Raw genomic sequence first — 21,731 nt, 5'->3', positions numbered from 1 at the left:
ATGCTTGTATAACCTAGATTGATGCTGTTTAACATGATTAGAAGCCATAAACTTCAAATTTTGAATAATCTAGGGTTTGTGTTCTTGAGCAATTTGGGGCTTTTTGATATAAACAGGTTATGGCCGATTTTTGTCATGAATTGTTGCTAAATTGAGTAGTGTAACATGTCTAGGTAGTTAAATGATCCAAACTTTGAGCCTAAACATGATTTTGAGAATTAAAGTGGACTTTTTCAAGTCTAAAATTCATGAACTTGATTTTTGAAAGATAATGCCATTTGAGACTTGTTTAATTGCTAGTAATGATTATTTTGACATGTTATTTGAGTTGAATGCTTATGAACTTGGCGAACATTTTCGTATATGCTTATTTGAAAAAGTGTAGATTTGATGAAAATATGAAAATGAGCTTAAGTTTGATATAAATTGATAATGTCATTGTAATTATTTTGATTGATGATTTTGCTGACACTAATGCATATTTGGATGCACAAAAATTGTGTTTGATGTGTTTTGCAGACTGAAAGGGGTGAATCTTCGTCCCAAGCCCGAAATGCTCCTGCTGAGAATTTGGAACAACAGGAGGTGGATAACTACTACAAGCAGGATATACCTCATCCAGTCATGACCTTTTCTGATATGCACTTGGAAGAATTGCACCCGAACCTGAGATTTGACAGACTTTGGATAGATTATCCAAAATATCAAAGGGGTTTGCATACTCTTCACTCTAAGGTTGTTGAGGTACCGAGGGTCATAGAATGGGGACCCTTAGAAGCAGTAGAATTGGCCGGGCCAATTAGGGAATTACTTGTACAGAGGTATGGTAATTCTTCTTTTACTGACTGGGTACGTTTATTCACCATGCGTAGACCTGTATATAAAGTATGGTGTGAAGAATTGTTATGTAGTATAGAGTTGAATGATCGGGTAGCTAGTTTAACCGATCGTTCTTTTATTAGATTTTTGTTAGGCGGTTCGATGCGCCACATGTCTTTACTGGACATGGCTCAGGCTTTACGTATATATACGCCTGAGGAGTTAGCGTCTGCCGATTGTTGAGGATTGATACTAAACGGTAGAAAGATAGATGAAAATTTTGATACACACGGTGTGTGGAGTCAAATGACAAGCCATCACCGTTTCAAAGGGGGAAATTACTCTTATTTGGATATAGATAGAGCCGAATTAAGAGTGATACATAGGTTTTTAGCTAATTCGATTACACAAAGGGGTAAAAACAAGGAAAAGGTAAATGAACAAGATTTGTTTTACCATATGTGTATTCGAGACCCACAAAGCGCTGTAAGTATACCATATTGTGTGGGTTATTATTTATCAGCTATGGTTCGGGGGATGCGACCACATAGCATAATAGGAGGTGGTATTTTTATTACTTTGATTGGTGAATATCTCGGTGTGGATATAAGTCGGGGTGGATTATTAATAGAAGAACCGGAACCCCGCGATACTATAGGTTTAAATGTATACCATGGTGCGAAAGTTTTGAAGAGGCGAAATAACGCCGCAGTACGATACCATGGTAGACATTCACAGGTGGAGAGAAACCAACAGCAAGGTAATGTAGGAGGGGGGAATGAGATGCAAGAAATGCAAAGGTTTATAGCTTCTCAGGAATACGAAAATGCTAGACAGAGAGCATTTGAAGATTGGCAAGTTCATCAGAACCAAATCATAGCTCATTGCCAACATATAGGTAGAAACTATATTCCTACACCGAAACCCATCTTCCCTCCTTGGTCTATAGAGATGCAGCCACCATATCCTACGTATGACCCTGCCGAAGCATTCTATAGCACCTATGGTTATGCCTGGAACCCCTATTGGTACCAATATCATCCTTAGTTTACTTATTATTATTTTTTTTTATTTTGTAATTTGTAATTATTGATACGTTTAATACTTTTGTTAATAGTGTAATCATTTTTATAATTATCTAACTTTTATCCTTAGATTTTAATAATTTTTGAATGTGGGGTAATATACCAAATTTCAAAAATATGTATATATGTTTGCAGTTTATCTTATGTACACAACAGGGTAAAACAACGCATTTTCAAAGACTGGCATTAAGTTCAGCAAAAACAACTAATTTTGACGACAAGATGCAAAATATATGTGAAATAACAACAAGACGGAATGAACAAATGATGTGCACCATTTATCATTCAGCAAACAAACGCCAATATATTTGGAAACTTTGGTAAAAATTTAATCATTTTCACACAAATCACCCTCAATAATTTAAATTGTTACTGATTTCTTGCAAATGAGGGCATTGCAAGATCTTAAGTGTGGGAAGGGGTTAAATTCTTTCGGATTTTAAAATTTTTATCTTAAACACTTGGTTACCATTAAAAATACTAGTAAAGCAGTAGTTGTATTAGAATCTAGTGCTCTCTGATAATAAAGAACAGCCCTAGTCTTATATACTGACTACCCAATTCTAGTAAAATTTTTCAAAATTTTCAATTAAATGAACTCAAAATCATGTTTATACATATTTATGAACGATAAAACTAGGTTTTAACACCGAAATTATTGTTACCTCGGAAAGAACATAAATTGAGAAACAAACTAAAATGTTAAAATTCATTTAAAATGGAATAGAGGACGATAAAAAGGAAAATAAAAGCCAAGTGTGGGAAAATTTACCAAGTTATCTTAAACATATGTCACATATATCTGTAACAAATAACTGAAAATACTTTTGCTTTGGACTAAACTAAACTGTTTTACCCGATGAAAGAAAAGAAGAGATGGATCTACACGATGAATCAATTCCATCATTAAAAGGAAGTAAAGTCTTCCGAAAAAGAAACGCGCTTCTTGATTTAGGTCATGAAGTTGTCGTCCAGACCAGCTGTAGGTTGACGAAAAATCTAGAAAAGTCATCACTAAAATCAGCAGGAAATCCACGGACCTCAGCATTAAACAGGGTCGCCAAGTGGTCAGATTTATCCTAACCATGAGAAGGATTTATCTCGTATAATGAGGGGGCACCATGCAAATTAGCTGGATAAGACTAATGAATCAGATCCCCAGAAAGGATAATCTCCTTAAAGATTAAAAATCAGCTTTTAAGACTGATATTACTCAATCCTAGAGATTGACCTTAAAGATTGAGAATTCAAACTCATGGAATTCAATGATATCTAAACTCGAGCTTGAACGAGAAAATATTTTGATCAAAATTATAAACCGATTTGTTTTCTGAAAACCCTATTTTCAATGCGTTCATTACCATTGAACGTAAAATCCTAGGAATTCACCTGGAATTCATTAGGTCACCTGAACTAAATCGGGTGTCAACCGTAAGAACGGTGGATGCATAGCATGGTCAAAGACAGGACCTTGTGCCAGATCGAAAAAATTATAAGGGTGAGCTTTACTATTGCTCCTACCAAGGATAGTAATTGCGTCCGACACGTTATAGACCATAATTAAAAGCATGTCAGGGGACATTGCCTTAACGGTTGCTTGTTCAACGCTTTCCTTTACAACCGGACGGTAGTTTATCGAAAGGTAATATACGGGATAAGTAAACTGGACGTGTTGCTTTCCAAATACAAGGTTAGCAAGTGGGTGACACAAAACCGCAAGTTTTGAGCTAAAATTTTCAAATCTGAAACCCACCTAACCCACAAAAATATTTTGCAAACACCGGTAAAGGGTTATTCCGGAAAACCTATCTAGGGTAAAAACTAGATTTAATTTTCAAAAGATCAAATGTTTTCATAAAGATCCAATTTCCTTAATGGATCTAAATTTTTATAGTCATGTGGGACTGTAAACCATATCGTTACTACCATTGTTTATACCGCCATATAGAAATCACTGATGTACAAAGTGTGAAGAATAAAGAAGTGATTCTAGTATTTCAAGACGATATTGCTTGAGGACAAGCAACGCTCAAGTGTGGGAATATTTGATAATGCTAAAAACGAACATATATTTCATAGCATTATTCCTCAAGAAAGACAAGCTTTTAGTTGCAATTGTTCTATTTACAAGTGATATTCGTTTAAATAATAAAAGGTGAAGACAAAAGACAGATTTGACGAATTGAAGACGCAAACGACCAAAAAGCTCAAAAGAACAAAAGACAATCAAAGAGGTTCCAATTATTGATAAGAAACGTCTCGAAATTACAAGAGTACAAGATTCAAAACGCAAAGTACAAAATATAAAATTGTACGCAAGGACGTTCGAAAATCCGGAACCGGGACCAGAGTCAACTCTTAACGCTCGACGCAACGGACTAAAAATTACAAGTTAACTATGTATATAAATATAATATAATATATAATTAATTATATTAATTATATATATATTATATATATATTATAAACCGTCGGTAAACAAAGAGCCAAACTCCTCTGAGCTGTAAAAGTAACCTCCGCGACTCGCGGAGTTTGAAGGCCAAAAAGGCCGCGAGTCGCGGAGCCCCAAAATGAGAAACTGCCTATAAAGCCAACCGAATTCTGAGCATTTATCATAATCTTTTTCTTCCTCATTCATACGTAAAATTTATATTTATATTTATAATTTATATTTTAATTTTAATTATAATTCTAATAATAAGGGTATGTTAGCGAATGTTGTAAGGGTGTAAGTCGAAATTCTGTCCGTGTAACGCTACGCTATTTTTAATCATTGTAAGTTATGTTCAACCTTTTTATATTAATGTCTCGTAGCTAAGTTATTATTATGCTTATTTAAAACGAAGTAATCATGATGTTGGGCTAATTACTAAAATTGGGTAATTGGGCTTTGTACCATAATTGGGGTTTGGACAAAAGAACGACACTTGTGGAAATTAGACTATGGGCTATTAATGGGCTTTATATTTGTTTAACTAAATGAAAGTTTGTTAATGTTAATATAAAGATTTACAATTGGGCGTCCCTATAAATTACCATATACACTCAATCGGACACGATGGGCGGGGTATTTATATGTACGAATAATCGTTCATTTAACCGGACACGGGAATGGATTAATAGCCACTAGAATAATTAAAACAGGGGTGAAATTACATTCAAGGGTAATTGGTGTAATTGTTAACAAAGTAGTAAAACCTTGGTTTACACGCAGTCGATAACCTGGTGTATTCATTAAACAAAGTATTAAAACCTTGTTACAATTCGAATCCCCAATTAGTTGGAATATTTAACTTCGGGTATAAGAATAATTTGACGAGGGCACTCGCACTTTATATTTATGACTGATGGACTGTTATGGACAAAAACCAGACGGACATATTAAATAATCCAGGACAAAGGACAATTAACCCATGGGCATAAAACTAAAATCAACACGTCAAACATCATGATTACAGAAGTTTAAATAAGCATAATTCTTTTATTTCATATTTAATTTCCTTTATTTTATATTTAATTGCACTTCTAATTATCGCACTTTTATTTATTGTTATTTAATCGCACTTTTAATTATCGTACTTTTTAATTATCGCAATTTTATTTTATCGCACTTTTATTGCAATTTCATTATCGTTATTTACTTTACGCTTTAATTTAAAGTCTTTTATTTATTTAATAGTTTACATTAGGTTTTAACTGCGACTAAAGTTTTAAAATCGACAAACCGGTCATTAAACGGTAAAAACCTCCCTTTATAATAATAATATTACTTATATATATGTTTGTATTTTTATAAAAGTAAACTAATATAGCGTTGAGCTTTGTTTAAAAAAAAGATTCCCTGTGGAACGAACCGGACTTACTAAAAACTACACTACTGTACGATTAGGTACACTGCCTATAAGTGTTGTAGCAAGGTTTAAGTATATCCATTCTATAAATAAATAAATATCTTGTGTAAAATTGTATCGTATTTAATAGTTTTTCCTAGTAAAATATAAGCTATTTTATATACACCTCGCATAACATCAAATATTCAAAAATCCAATTTATCAATCTTACAAACAAGTTGTTTAAATACTAATTGCAGATTCAAAAGCAATTTCAATTAACGTCAATTATAATTCAGTTGACCATAACTTTTGACTCGTTCATCGAAATTACGCGATTTCTAAATGAATAGTTTTTGTTTTTTCGCCAGCTTTCCAAAAACATGTATATCATATACCTTTTACCGGTAATATATGTATTTAATTCGTGATTCATTATAAACTGTTTAACGATGAAATTTAGCATACAAGCTTGTATAAATATATATACTCGAGCACTAGACATGGATACACTATTAGTATATAAAAGATAAAATATAAATGCTTACGTATCAATATTGTGATTCAATATTTCAGAAAAGTACGTAGACGTAACGGAGATGATAAACATTAGGTTTGATTCATAAATATACCCCCGAACATTACCCATAATTTCCTTAGCTCTATCCCGCTCGAAAACCCATTTTGAAGGTGACACGCTCATAACCTCGTCGTAGTATTTTATGTATAATACTAATTAATAATACTAATAATAAAAAGATTAATAATAATTTTAATCTTAATAATAATAAAAATAATAATAATAATAATAATAATAATAATAATAATAATAATAATAATAATAATAATAATAATAATAATAATAATATAAATAATATAAATAAATACTTACAGAGTAATTTTAAGAGTGTGAGAAAAACAACATTGAAATCGTGCAATTTATAGAACCTTTTCTGAAAAAGCACCCCATGCGATCGCATGGGTTTTATGCCTATTTCTCATGCGATCGCATGACCCCAAAATCCAGCTCACAATTTTTTGTTGTTTTGCTTGTCGACATAATTAAATATAATATATATAATATATATAATTTAAATTAATTAATTAAATATTATATTATATTCTCGTACATAGTTGACTTGAAATTTTCGTTCCGATGTCTCGTACGTTGTCACTCGACTTATGGCCCGGTTCCGATTTCTCGAACGCATTTTCATATGCTTAGAAAACTATCACTTTACGTTTCGTGACTCGTACCTTTGTCAAAATATAGTCTTAAATTATCAATAAACTATACCACTCAAAGTATATCTTAATCTTTCGAGTGTTTTGGTCATTTACTTCTATAAATTATTGTCTCGTTATTTATTAATATAATAGTATTTATCAAACGTTTCATAACCAAGTTAATATCTATTCTTAATATTTATAAACACATTTTAAAATACATATCGCAATTTATTCATATATCTAATTCTAACAGTTAATATTCTTTATTATTGTATGTGTCCAAATTACGTTATTTAAACAAACACTTTACCATTTATTCCGAATACCGTTAAATATGAATGATTTCCCAAATCAACGTGGACCTCACAACAGAAACTCGTAATAATATTATAATTCTTAAGGGACTCAATAAATATCTTTTAATTCAATCGATTGGCATAATCTTTTAACTCAGTAGTTAAATAAATCAATCAGATATTCAAACCAACAAGTTTAATGCACAGTACCGTATACTCAACACTTTGTTACGTTTTCAAGTTATAGTATATGTATCTATTTACATATAATTGTTAGCGAATCGTTGAGAACAATCGAATGGTAATTGAATAGTTCAAAAGTTTTGAGATTCAGCTTAACAGACTTTGCTTATCGTGTCAGAAATATTAAACCATATCGAGAATTAGGTTCAGAATAAGTCGAAATATTCCGGGTCATCACAGTACCTACCCGTTAAAGAAATTTCGTCCCGAAACTTGAGTGAGGTCGTTATTGCTAACAATATAAATGTTTTCATGACGAATATGAGTCGATAAATAGAGTTTTATCACCGTTGAATAATATAGATAGAACAATCCAATTACTCGAAGCGTATGAGAGAAGTTATCATAAAAGAGTGAAGATGAGTAAATACATGTTCACCTTAACTGGTGACGTAGTCACGGTTGATTTCCAGAATTCAAGGAATTTGGAGAAAATCTTCGTAATAAAATTTGATTCTTCGGTAATTAAGGAAATTAAGATTTCCTTTGATTGAATGCGTAATCTACCTCGGTTGCTATGTCAGATATTTCGCTATAAATTGACCACTTTAGCTTCATTTATTTTCACCACTTCTATAATCTTCTTCCTTATTTCATACTTCTAACAAATTGTGAAATGCTTCATCCAGTTCTGATTCTTGATATACTCCTAACTTTCATATCTGTCATTCTTCTTTTTCATCTACTACCAGATGAAGTTATTTTCTTCTACCATTACCTTGGAGTTATAGTGCTTTTCATTCTCCCGTGTCTTTATATTGCTATACACATTGATATACACGGTTTGTAAATTTCGGGGTTGTTATCGGGCTTATATTCTCCATTATATTTCGGAGATTCATGCTTTCATTTTCTCTTCCCGACCTTAAGTCAAGCGAATAATGGTCTAGAATTCGTAGGTATGGAGTTTTGGATGAACATAGTTAATGTTCTGAGAAGATAATCATAATGGCACGATCTTGATTTGACAAATTACCAGAATATCTGGAAAGATAGAACTATCAAGAAGATATGTTCTTAATATGTTTGGAGATTGGGTAAAATGTAAGAGTAGTGTAACATGGCACATGATGACGGTATGGACTGTGAATCATCATGTTTCATTAGAAACTCAACATGACTTACTGTAATATAATCACGTTGATCAAGTGTCATTATATTATACTAACTCATGCTTCAGCTCCCAACACCACTTCAAAATGTTCATATTTTAAACTCGAAAGTTTCAGAATTTAGAAACTAAAATAGTTTCTTTTATGATATAGCACAGATATCGCAAGGAGAATATTGATTTCCGATAAGAATGATTATGGAATTATCTCCAAAAATATGGAGGATATTTATAATGAAAGATACGATGATATCTTAGAATTTCTAATATCAGAGGATGATGAAGAATATTGTCCGCAAGGGTTTAGATTCAGAAGCAAGGTATTCGTTAATGGCTTCAGCAGATACTGAATCATTTGGATTCTTTGAAGGTAGATTTCGTCTTTGTGATTTGTCCACAGCCTCCTTCATGGTCTGCTCAATCCATTTTCCAGTTCCAAACCTTCTCTTTTCTCAGCTTTACCACCATACTATTCTTTATCATCAAACTTTTGACTGTTAAGGTCGTTTACAGTTTTTGCTGCTTCATCAGCATTTTTCCAAAATTTGGAGAACTAGTTTCGTAGTTTGGGGTGTTTTTCAGAAACTTCACATTCGAAGTATGTAAATCTAGAAGATAGACATTATATGTATATATATAACTGTTGGCGTAGAATTGCTGCGAAATTCGAAATACTGATTGCTAATTCCCGGTAGTTGGTATGGCAATTACCGTTTCAAGACGTGGATGAGTACATGATAGGGTTTCTATGAGTATAAGAATTTTTCGGAAGGTCAAAGATCAATGAAGTTGTTGGTAGATTTACTGCTAATGTGGTGGAACATGAAAGGTTCCCCGGTAACAATGATGAAGGGGTAATTGTTATTATAAGGATTATTCGAATGAACAATTGAATGTGATTTGCTGGAGTGGTGACAAAACTGTCTATTTTGAAAAGGGATTGAAAAGTTATTTTAGCTAATAAATGCCAAAGGGTCTGACACGGATACGTGTTAAACTATGACTTTGATTTTGAGGGTTTTTCAGGTACAAGACCGCGGTTAACATGTGGTTGGATCATCATCTCGATGATTCATTATTTGAAGTGTCTTCAGGAATTTCAAAGGGTTTGAACACGGATTGTAATTGTTAATATACATATAATGTTCTAGCACGGTTTTGAAGTCAAAGCATAGCTTTGAAAGATTTAGGAATCTAAGAATAATGTCTTTTGTTAAATCTTGACTCGGATTTTGATTTGTCAAAATCAAAATATGTAATCAAATTTGGATGAGGATGGTTGTTTTGATTCTTATAAAAGAATATATATTGTGTGAAAGTAGTGAGTATAGTTGATGATTTGTTGAATCATAATCGAAGAATGTAACATATTAATTGTGAATTTATATATCTCTCGGGTATTACCTACCCGTTAAAATATTCTCACCATTAACAGTTTGTACAAAAGAATTTTCTTAATTACAATCTTTATAAAAATATACCTACATATATATTTTCCTTAGATGTAATCATGGATTTAATGAGTTAACATAATATTAATCTCATCTGGTTTTCGAGTAGGACGAGAATATATAATCTCCAAAACTTTTAGAAACTACATATTCTCTGCAAAATATTTCTTCGATGAAGTTATGAATCAATACTTCATCGTTTGTTGTTGTTGGTATTCCTTGGTATTTATGGTGCGTATGACATTGATGTTCGAGGTACAGATTGTGATGTTGAGGTGTGAGATGCGGATGTTGTTGTTGTTGGTGGTGATGGTACTGTTGGTGTTGCTGATGGTGGTACTGTTGCTGCCGGTGCTGCTGCTGGTGCTTGTAACATTTGCACCACATTCTCCAAAGCCACTATCCGAGCGCGAAGCTCGTTGACTTCTTCTATTACACCGGGGTGATTGTTGGTTCGGACGAGTGGACGAATAAGATCTAGAATTTGAGATAATATATAATCGTGACGAGATACTCTAGAAATGAGAGAGAAAATGGTGTCTCGAATAGGTTCGCCGGTAAGTGCTTCAGGTTCTTCGCCAAGAGGGCAATGTGGTGGATGGAAGGGATCACCTTCTTCTTGTCTCCAATGATTAAGTAGACTACGAACCCATCCCCAATTTATCCAGAATAGATGATGGCTAATTGGTTGATCCATTCCGGTTACACTGTCTTCGGAATTCAGGTGAATATCCATATCGGAATAGCTGTCGGAGTTTAAGGAATTTGAACTAGATACGTGATCCATCTTGTATAATCAGGGAATTGATTTTGATATGAGATAGATTATAGGATTTAGTTTGGTATTCTCTGATACATAATTTGCATATGTATATATAATACCAAAATTCCATAAGTTACGGAGAAATTTTCGGAAGATATCAGGAAAAGTTTACAGTAACATATACGCTAAGATATGAATTTTTGTCTATACACTATTTATGCAATAAATGTAGGAAAACGTGTCTAGACTTAAGAATGATAAGCATGTAATTTCCGACAAGAAATGATAAGCAAAACTTTTAACATGCAGACACGGTCGAAGTCCAGACTTACTAATGCATCTTAACAACTATCAGTTAGACACATTCATGCAAGACCTGGTTCGCTAGGACCAACGCTCTGATACCAACTGTGACGATCGCTCCAAATCCATATGGACGAACACATCATTCATCAATTTCATTGCGAGGTATTTGACCTCTATATGATACGTTTTGTAAACATTGCATTCTTTTGAAAAGGCACACCATAAATGAATATTTAAATCAAAGGTTTTCGACATCTGATGATTTCTACATATAGACAATCACCGTAAATAATAGTTTACAATAGTACATCAGTTGACAATGCAGTCAAAATAAGATACATGGTGATGATTTGGTGAATGCAACGTTTCCTTGAAAAATATGCCATGTAAGACTCCATGCACATAGCTTGTCTAACATATAAGCAAACAGCGAAAGACTTCTAGGGAACCTGAGAATAAACATGCTAACAAGTGTCAACACAAAGGTTGGTGAGTTCATAGTTTTAATGTTTTGCATAATCTGTACATAAAGGTGGATCACAAGATTTCAGTTGTTTCATCCAGAAACGTTTATCAAAATATTCTACAAGATTGAGCACCCTGGTAACTAAGCTTTAACGTTATAATAAGTACCCCTGTTTTAAGATACATGCAACCAACATGTACAATACACGCAATACAACGTGTACTAAACTCAAATAGCATACATCTGTTTTATAGTTCAGGCTAGGGTTTCTATACCTGGAACAGACGGGGATGTCAAGCCCTATGGATCCATATACTGTTATTCTCGCCCACCAGTCCATATCCTATGTACTGGCAGCTACTAGTTACCAAAGCTAAGGGATTTTCGGTTCAAACTCAGTGTAGAATTAAATATGTACTTGTATCCATTGCGTTTAAAATAAATTGCATGTATTCTCAGCCCAAAAATATATATTGCAAAAGCAATTAAAAAGGGAGCAATGAAACTCACTTTATCAGCATATAAAGTCGTTCCCCAAAATGTGACCGAAACTCGGATTACCAAATAACCGTAGATCTCAACCTAGAGAACATATGTTGGTCAATAAATGTTTATCAAGCTAGGTCAGGTCATAGTGTATAACAATCCTAATGCTCGAGATCGACATACAAAAGTTATCCAAAGTCGTTTCAAAAAGTCAATTTTGACAATAGTTCAACAAAACGAGACGTACCTTATTTAAGGATTCATTTACTCGGTTGATAATATTCAAAAATCCAATTTATCAATCTTACAAACAAGTTGTTTAAATACTAATTGCAGATTCAAAAGCAATTTCAATTAACGTCAATTATAATTCAGTTGACCATAACTTTTGACTCGTTCATCGAAATTACGCGATTTCTAAATGAAAAGTTATTGATTTTTCGCCAGCTTTCCAAAAACATGTATATCATATACCTTTTACCGGTAATATATGTATTTAATTCGTGATTCATTATAAACTGTTTAATGATGAAATTTAGCATACAAGCTTGTATAAATATATATACTCGAGCACTAGACATGGATACACTATTAGTATATAAAAGATAAAATATAAATGCTTACGTATCAATATTGTGATTCAATATTTCAGAAAAGTACGTAGACGTAACGGAGATGATAAACATTAGGTTTGATTCATAAATATACCCCCGAACATTACCCATAATTTCCTTAGCTCTATCCCGCTCGAAAACCCATTTTGAAGGTGACACGCTCATAACCTCGTCGTAGTATTTTATGTATAATACTAATTAATAATACTAATAATAATAAGATTAATAATAATTTTAATCTTAATAATAATAATAATAATAATAATAATAATAATAATAATAATAATAATAAAAATAATAATAATAATAATAATAATAATAATAATAATAATAATAATAATAATAATAATAATAATAATATAAATAATATAAATAAATACTTACAGAGTAATTTTAAGAGTGTGAGAAAAACAACATTGAAATCGTGCAATTTATAGAACCTTTTCTGAAAAAGCACCCCATGCGATCGCATGGGTTTTATGCCTATTTCTCATGCGATCGCATGACCCCAAAATCCAGCTCACAATTTTTTGTTGTTTTGCTTGTCGACATAATTAAATATAATATATATAATATATATAATTTAAATTAATTAATTAAATATTATATTATATTCTCGTACATAGTTGACTTGAAATTTTCGTTCCGATGTCTCGTACGTTGTCACTCGACTTATGGCCCGGTTCCGATTTCTCGAACGCATTTTCATATGCTTAGAAAATTATCACTTTACGTTTCGTGACTCGTACCTTTGTCAAAATATAGTCTTAAATTATCAATAAACTATACCACGCAAAGTATATCTTAATCTTTCGAGTGTTTTGGTCATTTACTTCTATAAATCATTGTCTCGTTATTTATTAATATAATAGTATTTATCAAACGTTTCATAACCAAGTTAATATCTATTCTTAATATTTATAAACACATTTTAAAATACATATCGCAATTTATTCATATATCTAATTCTAACAGTTAATATTCTTTATTATTGTATGTGTCCAAATTACGTTATTTAAACAAACACTTTACCATTTATTCCGAATACCGTTAAACATGAATGATTTCCCAAATCAACGTGGACCTCACAACAGAAACTCGTAATAATATTATAATTCTTAAGGGACTCAATAAATATCTTTTAATTCAATCGATTGGCATAATCTTTTAACTCAGTAGTTAAATAAATCAATCAGATATTCAAACCAACAAGTTTAATGCACAGTACCGTATACTCAACACTTTGTTACATTTTCAAGTTATAGTATATGTATCTATTTACATATAATTGTTAGCGAATCGTTGAGAACAATCGAATGGTAATTGAATAGTTTAAAAGTTTTGAGATTCAGCTTAACAGACTTTGCTTATCGTGTCAGAAATATTAAACCATATCGAGAATTAGGTTCAGAATAAGTCGAAATATTTCGAGTCATCACATATATATATATATGTGTGTGTGTGTGTGTGTGTGTGTGCGTGTGTGTGTGTAAGGTATGGGGGAAGTGAGACGTAGACAATCCTACCTCTATCCTATAATAAAGAGAAATCATTTCTCCACCCCGAGTGAAACACTCACAAGAGTAGAGAAAGTCCTCACTCTCTCTGTTCGACAGATAAAGAGATTGCTTCCAAGAGGACCTCCGGCCCAAAAGTAGGAGAAAATAAAATAAAACCAATAAAAAATAAGAGTAAAAAAAAATTTAAATAAAATGAAATAAATAAATAAGTAAAAAGAAATAAATAAATAAAAGGGATACATACGTGATAGAAAGTAATAAAAAAAGAGGGACGCCATAAAAATGGTAGAATCAAATTTTCATTGATTTTAAATCAAGCTTGGAGTTCAATTTAGCCTATAAGCGGCAGATATAGATATATATATATATATATATATATATATATATATATATATATATATATATATATATATATATATATATATATATATATATATATATATATGGGCAGGTTCAAACGAGAACCACAAAAATAGCGAGAACTGCGAGAACTTTTAATTTTATAGTTTTTATGCATTTAAATGCAACAAATTACATGCAAATATTAATTAATGCTCATATCACTAACAAACATATGTTCATTACCATAAATTACATGTTCAATTGTTAATTATATGAAGTGTTCACATGTTACATAAACAAATATGCATTTGTGAACGAAAAATAATGTATTTGATTATATAAGTAAAATATAACTTTTTCAAACTATTTTTTATTTATTCTTACTCTTCATCAACATTTATAGATGATTCAATCTACTCACATGTGAAAATGTTCGTATATTAAACGAGTTCTCACTATTTTTGTGGTTCTCGTTTGAACTTTTGACTATATATATATATATATATATATATATATATATATATATATATATATATATATATATATATATATATATAATCACATATACATAGGATTGTTAACGAACCGAGTTTTAAACGAGCTACTCGATTTCGAACTTGAGCTCCAACGATTTCAAACTTGAGTCTACTTCGAACAATAAATATTATTCGATTATTTTTACGAGTCGAGTCAAATAAATTATTATTCAACTCAATTAGCTCGTTAACTCGTTTAATAGTCGAACGAGTAATCGAGCATACATGGCTCGAATTGTTCACAAGCTCGTTTTTGTGGAAAATAATATAATGCCCTATATAGGAATCGAACTTGTGACCACTTAAATAACTCCCCGAACATCTACAACTACGCCATGACTTGTTTTTATTACACGTCTCATTTTATTTGTTATTGGCTCTATTAATCGAGTTAACAGCAAGCGTCGATTTATTGGCAACTTGACTGGCGATTAGAGTCTAAATTGAACTTCAGACAAGTTTAAAATTCATGGAAATTTGATTCTACCATGTTCATGGCGTCTCACACTTTTTTTAACCTACTTATTGGCCGGAGGTTCATTTGTAAACAATCTCTCTATCCATAGAACATTGAGAGTGATGACTTTCTCTTGAGTGTTTAACTCTGATGGAAAAATGACTGAAGGATTGTCTACATCTTATCATTGTCATTTTATTTATTTTTATGGTATTATTATCCGTAGATTTTATCTTTTTCAAATTCTTAAAAGACAAAAGTCATCCAGAAAATCTTAATTTGATAGTAAGTAATCTTAATTATAAATATGGAGATCGTCGGATTTACAAATATAAACTTAAAAATAAAACTAAAACTAATTGATAATTATTATTATTGTTTTGGTATTATTTATACAAAATCTACATATTATTATCTAAAGATTTTTTTTTTTTCAAAATGAAAATATTACGTAATCATTTTTTTTTATTGCAAAAGTCCTCTAAAAGTAGATATTATAAATTATACTTTGATACGGAGTAAAAGATAGTTAAACACTGAGTAATATATTGATATTAATTTTCGGTAAGTCACCGGATTTTATAACCAATAATAATATTAAAGTTATATATTTAAATAAAATGTTAGTAAAAGGTCAAAAGATAATAATTAATGATACGCACATCCGCATGACCATACGGATTACGCATTCAAAGTCCTGAACCGCACACTAATTGCCATGTAAGATATATGGCACGAGTATAGTCGCACTCTATGCGCCTATACCAATGATGTGAGTTTCGTATACTTGCATTAGGGATGAGATCCTATCAAAACCCTAATTCGTGAGCCTATAAATACATAGCTCTCGAACCCTAAAAACATGAATCTGTTACTAATACGTAAAACACCATACACATAATCGTACGAACAAGCTTCATACGATCATTCACGTAAAGACTTTCAGGTATGTTTCAAACTATGAAACCTTCATGTCTTTGGGCCACTCAACCCCGTATGCTGGGTTGTTGGTGAACTCTCAAATCGGCTACTCTATCGGAATCGAAACGATGCCGATGTGGGTTATCCACGACTAAGGTCGGAGCTTCGAATATTGATAGTCCTTAAATCCCTTTTATGCACTCAAGCGTAGATTCACCATGACCTCGTGAAAATATGCTTGATCAATAATAATAATAATAATAATAATAATAATAATAATAATAATATAATAATAATAATAATAATAATAATAATAATAATAATAATAATACTTCTCAAAGAATATAATTTATAACTAACTTATAAGTTATTGTACGTTTTTAATAGTATTTTGTGAAAATATTATTCAAGTCATGGAAAAGATACAAAAAGCAAAGAAATGTCATCCGATGTTGGATGGGGAAGAAGGTTGCAAGGAAAAATTCAACTACAAAGAAAAAGATGGACTACCTATTAACCCTATTAAGGAGTTGAAATGCAGTATTTATTAATCATGCATTTACTCAAAAATATCGCTATATTTTAGTTGATTCGTATTTTAATATATAATTATTATTATTATAATATATTTTTCTTTTGAATTTCTTAATGAAGTTCAAACGAGCTTAATTCAGTTTAATCGAGCTCGAGTTCGAGCTAAATATAAGTTTTGAACTTAAGAGAAAAAATTAGTAAAAAATTGTAACGAATATTGAGTTTGAGTTCGAACATAGAAAAAATATTTGAGTTCGAACTCGAACAAAATATGAATTTTTTTATAAAGTTCGAATCGAGTAAAAGTTAAACGAGTGGAGCTCAAATAATTTTTGTTCGCTCGATTTCAGTTCGTTACCAGCCCTAGATATACATACACTTATTACTTATGAAGAAAGATCTAATTATATAGGGATTATTAATAAATTATTAATAAAGTTACTAAGGTTATAAAAGATTGTAAACGATAAACGTATATATAAAAAAAAAAAAAAAAAAAGATACTAAGGTTTTACATAAAAAAAAAAAAAAAAATGTGCTGACTGTACATGGCCTACCCACACCCATAACTCTAAAGTGTGGGAATGCGTACGTGGCGTTGGTCAAGCGTTGGTCACGCACACGCATGGCACTTTCTCTATCTATTTCCCAATATACCACTTACATTACCCGTTATTAACATTTTAAACCATCTAAAACACCTCAAATACACCTTGCACACCAAGGATAATACGGTCAGTTTACCACAACTACTTTGAACTTTTATTCCTAAAATCTCGCTGAAAATCAACAACTTAAACCTACTACTCCGTATAAATTAAATCCCACCCCATTTCATCAATTCAATTTCGATCCGTACCAACCAAGTACAAAAAAAAAAAGAAAAAAAAACATGGCTAAACTCCATTTCATCATCTTCGTTATTGTTCTACTAACCACCACCATCACACCACCGTGTGCCGGAACTAACCCCACCGAACAACCACCCAACACCGTCCCGGAAGAATGCCAGCTGTCCACCGGTGGTCCATGCCATAACAAAACCAAATCTTTAAAGCTTAAAATAGTTGCAATTGGTGTTATACTATTAGCTAGTATGATGGGTGTCACTCTTCCTTTACTTTCACGATCCGTACCCGCTTTACAACCCGATACGAAGCTATTTGTTTTGGTTAAAGCGTTTGCTTCAGGTGTGATTCTTGCAACCGGATACATGCATGTATTACCCGATTCATTTGAATGTTTGACATCCAAATGTTTGCCTGAAAACCCATGGAGTAAGTTCCCATTTACAACGTTTATCGCCATGTTATCTGCTGTAATTACATTAATGATCGATTCGTATGCAATGAGCGGGTACAAGAAATACTGTAAACCCGATCCAGAATTGAAAATTTCGGGTCATTGTCATGGTGATGGTTCTTCTGGGCCAGAGGACCCGGCATCACAGTTGAGACGCTACCGTGTAGTTGCTCAGGTACCTAATTAAATTTACTTATAATTTTAATTTATATTTATTTATGGCTAAAATGTTATATTTATAAGTGTCCTGTATACAGTATATATATGTAGATTATCTAATGATTTTTGTAATTGGTTACTTTTGAATATTACTTAGCTTATATTATATTGTTGAAAGAGGAATTAGATCAATTCTTAGGCCAACTTGTTCTTACGCTTAAATATCAATTCTTGAATTATTTAAATGTGAATTATTTTTTTTTTGTCAAATTTTGTTGCAGGTATTAGAACTAGGGATAGTTGTACATTCGGTTGTGATTGGGCTATCGATGGGTGCATCAGATAATCTATGCACCATAAAACCTCTTGTGGCTGCATTATGTTTTCATCAATTTTTCGAGGGTATGGGACTCGGTGGTTGCATTCTTCAGGTTATTCTTTCCTTCTACTTTTTATTTTAATTTAAAGTAAAATAATGATTTCTGATACATTTAGTTAATTTGATAATGATTATAGGCGAACTATGAAATGAAGATGAAAGCAGCATTGGTGTTTTTCTTTTCGGTGACAACACCCTTCGGGATAGCAGTTGGGATCGGGTTGTCAAATGTGTACCGTGAAAATAGTCCAACGGCGTTGATAGTGGTCGGAGTGCTAAATGCAGTTTCAGCAGGGCTGCTAAATTACATGGCGCTGGTGGATCTATTGGCATCAGATTTCATGGGGAAAAAGCTTCAAGATGAAATGAAACTTCAAGCATTTGCATATGTTGCTGTATTTTTAGGAGCTGGAGGCATGTCAGTGATGGCAATTTGGGCATAGTTCATTTCAAGTGTTCTCAAACATTGCGTTATTTTCATTTTGTTTTTTCTCATTAGGGGATGTGTAAATGTTAAGGTAGTCAATGATTCATTTTACTTCACAAATTTATTCCATGCAAAATCTGGTATTTAAGAATATGGCATAAACATCTTTTAGTGCAGATGACTACATTTTGTTCAAAAACATTTAAAGTTTTCGACTTGATGACGTAGGGTTTGGCCCAATTAGGGTCTACGCAATTAACTTGGGCCCCAAGTCAAGTAACCCTAATTCCCATCTATAAATATGGGGCAAAACCTACATCAAGTTCACAATCTCCCAATCGCATACACCTGATGCGGTCATTCAATCTCGCCTCTCACTCTCTCAATGAAAGCATGCGACAGTCATCGCCGGATCTTCTCCACGATCGTCTTCACGATCGCAACACTAGGGTTTTTACCTACGGGTCTTGTAGGATTTTTTCTCCCTTTGCCGTCGATAGGGTCCGACTATCGACCGGCGGGCAATTCGTTGGCCACCCTCCCGAGATCATCATCTCGGGTACGGGTTATTCACGGTAACCGGACCGGAGATCAACGACGTTGACGCCTAAAAAAAAAACCTTTCGCATTGCTGTTCGTGTGTAGGTTTTCCCTTGTAAAAAATATGCATGAACAATTGGCGCCCACCGTGGGGCACGATGCATTATGTCTCGTGTTTCTACCGTCTATCGTTCGGTTTGAGAAGGTTTGTCTTTTCTTATTGAGCTTTTAATTCGTTATATGCGGTTTAAGTACATGAATATTTAGCGCAGATGTTCGCGCGCTTGCGCAACTGTCCACACGCTTTTGTCCAGGTTACGCACGCTTTGCGCACAGTTGTCCGCCACTTTAGACGCAATTTTCATGCGGTTTTACGCATGCTAGTTCATGCGGTTTCCCCACGCATTCTGCATGCGGTTTTTTGCGCATATGTTCGCGGGTTTACGCACAGTTGTTTGCGCAGGCTCCTGTGAACTTATTTTCCGCAGCATAATGAGAAGTTCGATACGATACTTGACAAAAATATCATACAGAACTTGGGGGACTTGATGACGTAGGGTTTGGCCCAATTAGGGTCTACGCAATTAACTTGGGCCCCAAGTCAAGTAACCCTAATTCCCATCTATAAATATGGGGCAAAACTTACATCAAGTTCACAATCTCCCAATCGCATACACCTGATGCGGTCATTCAATCTCGCCTCTCACTCTCTCAATGAAAGCACGCGGCAGTCATCGCCGGATCTTCTCCACGATCGTCTTCACGATCGCAACACTAGGGTTTTTACCTACGGGTCTTGTAGGGTTTTTTCTCCCTTTGCCGTCGATAGGGTCCGACTATCGACCGGCGGGCAATTCGTTGGCCACCCTCCCGAGATCATCATCTCGGGTACGGGTTATTCACGGTAACCGGACCGGTGATCAACGACGTTGACGCCTAAAAAAAACCCTTTCGCATTGCTGTTCGTGTGTAGGTTTTCCCTTGTAAAAAATATGCATGAACACGACTTTAATTGTTGAGGGTTATGCGATTTATGCAACTCTTTTAATTTCAATGGTTTACATATTCATTAGCAAAATCCAGTAATTTTCACTTTAGAACCATGGACACATTACATTTAGCATATAGGTCACTGAACATGTTCTGCTTTCAGCGTTGGTGCATCTTTTAGCGTTGGTGCATCTTTTGCTGTTTATATAGTCTTAGATTGTGGCAATATGGGTGGGTCATGTGAAATGGATACCGGGACAAAAGGGTAACTTTTGCAATACTTTTTTTAAAGGTAAGTATTCGAAATCACTAACAGGGGAATAATGTAGTGACCCGAACTTTTCCATGTTTATATATATTAATTGAGATTGATATTTACATGATTAAATGTTTCCAACATGTTAAGCAATCAAACTTGTTAAGACTTGATTAATTGAAATATGTTTCATATAGACAATTGACCACCCAAGTTGATCGGTGATTCACGAACGTTAAAACTTGTAAAAACTATATGATGACATATATATGGATATATATATATAGTTAACATGATACTATGATAAGAAAACATATCATTAAGTATATTAACAATGAACTACATATGTAAAAACAAGACTACTAACTTAATGATTTTGAAACGAGACATATATGTAACGATTATCGTTGTAACGACATTTAATGTATATATATCATATTAAGAGATATTCGTACATCATAATATCATGATAATATAATAATTTAAAATCTCTTTTGATATTATAAACATTGGGTTAACAACATTTAACAAGATCGTTAACCTAAAGGTTTCAAAACAACACTTACATGTAACGACTAACGATGACTTAACGACTCAGTTAAAATGTATATACATGTAGTGTTTTAATATGTATTTATACACTTTTGAAAGACTTTAATACACTTATC

At 32.7% G+C, this 21,731-nt stretch overlaps 1 protein-coding gene across 1 annotated transcript; it reads left to right on the top strand.

Annotated features, from left to right (window-relative positions):
• Positions 1 to 17,902: 17,902 nt before the first annotated feature.
• On the top strand, positions 17,903 to 19,293 carry LOC139845193 (fe(2+) transport protein 1-like). The gene is made up of 3 exons (XM_071835435.1): positions 17,903 to 18,487; positions 18,753 to 18,902; positions 18,988 to 19,293. The coding sequence occupies exons 1-3, from the start codon at positions 17,903 to 17,905 to the stop codon at positions 19,291 to 19,293; spliced, it is 1,041 nt and encodes a 346-aa protein (XP_071691536.1).
• Positions 19,294 to 21,731: the final 2,438 nt, after the last annotated feature.

The sequence above is a fragment of the Rutidosis leptorrhynchoides genome, chromosome 4 (genome assembly GCF_046630445.1).
Source record: "Rutidosis leptorrhynchoides isolate AG116_Rl617_1_P2 chromosome 4, CSIRO_AGI_Rlap_v1, whole genome shotgun sequence".
Lineage (NCBI taxonomy): Eukaryota > Viridiplantae > Streptophyta > Magnoliopsida > Asterales > Asteraceae > Rutidosis > Rutidosis leptorrhynchoides.
Note: the sequence above shows the minus strand (reverse complement) of the source record. Positions and strands in the feature narration are given on the sequence as shown.

What these genes read in the sequence shown, in the direction of transcription:
- LOC139845193 (XM_071835435.1), top strand. Translation starts at nt 17,903, where the DNA reads ATGGCTAAACTCCATTTCATCATCTTCGTTATTGTTCTACTAACCACC. An exon ending in GCTACCGTGTAGTTGCTCAG is followed by an intron (nt 18,488 to 18,752) that starts GTACCTAATTAA and finishes ATTTTGTTGCAG; the next exon opens with GTATTAGAACTAGGGATAGT. An exon ending in TCGGTGGTTGCATTCTTCAG is followed by an intron (nt 18,903 to 18,987) that starts GTTATTCTTTCC and finishes TAATGATTATAG; the next exon opens with GCGAACTATGAAATGAAGAT.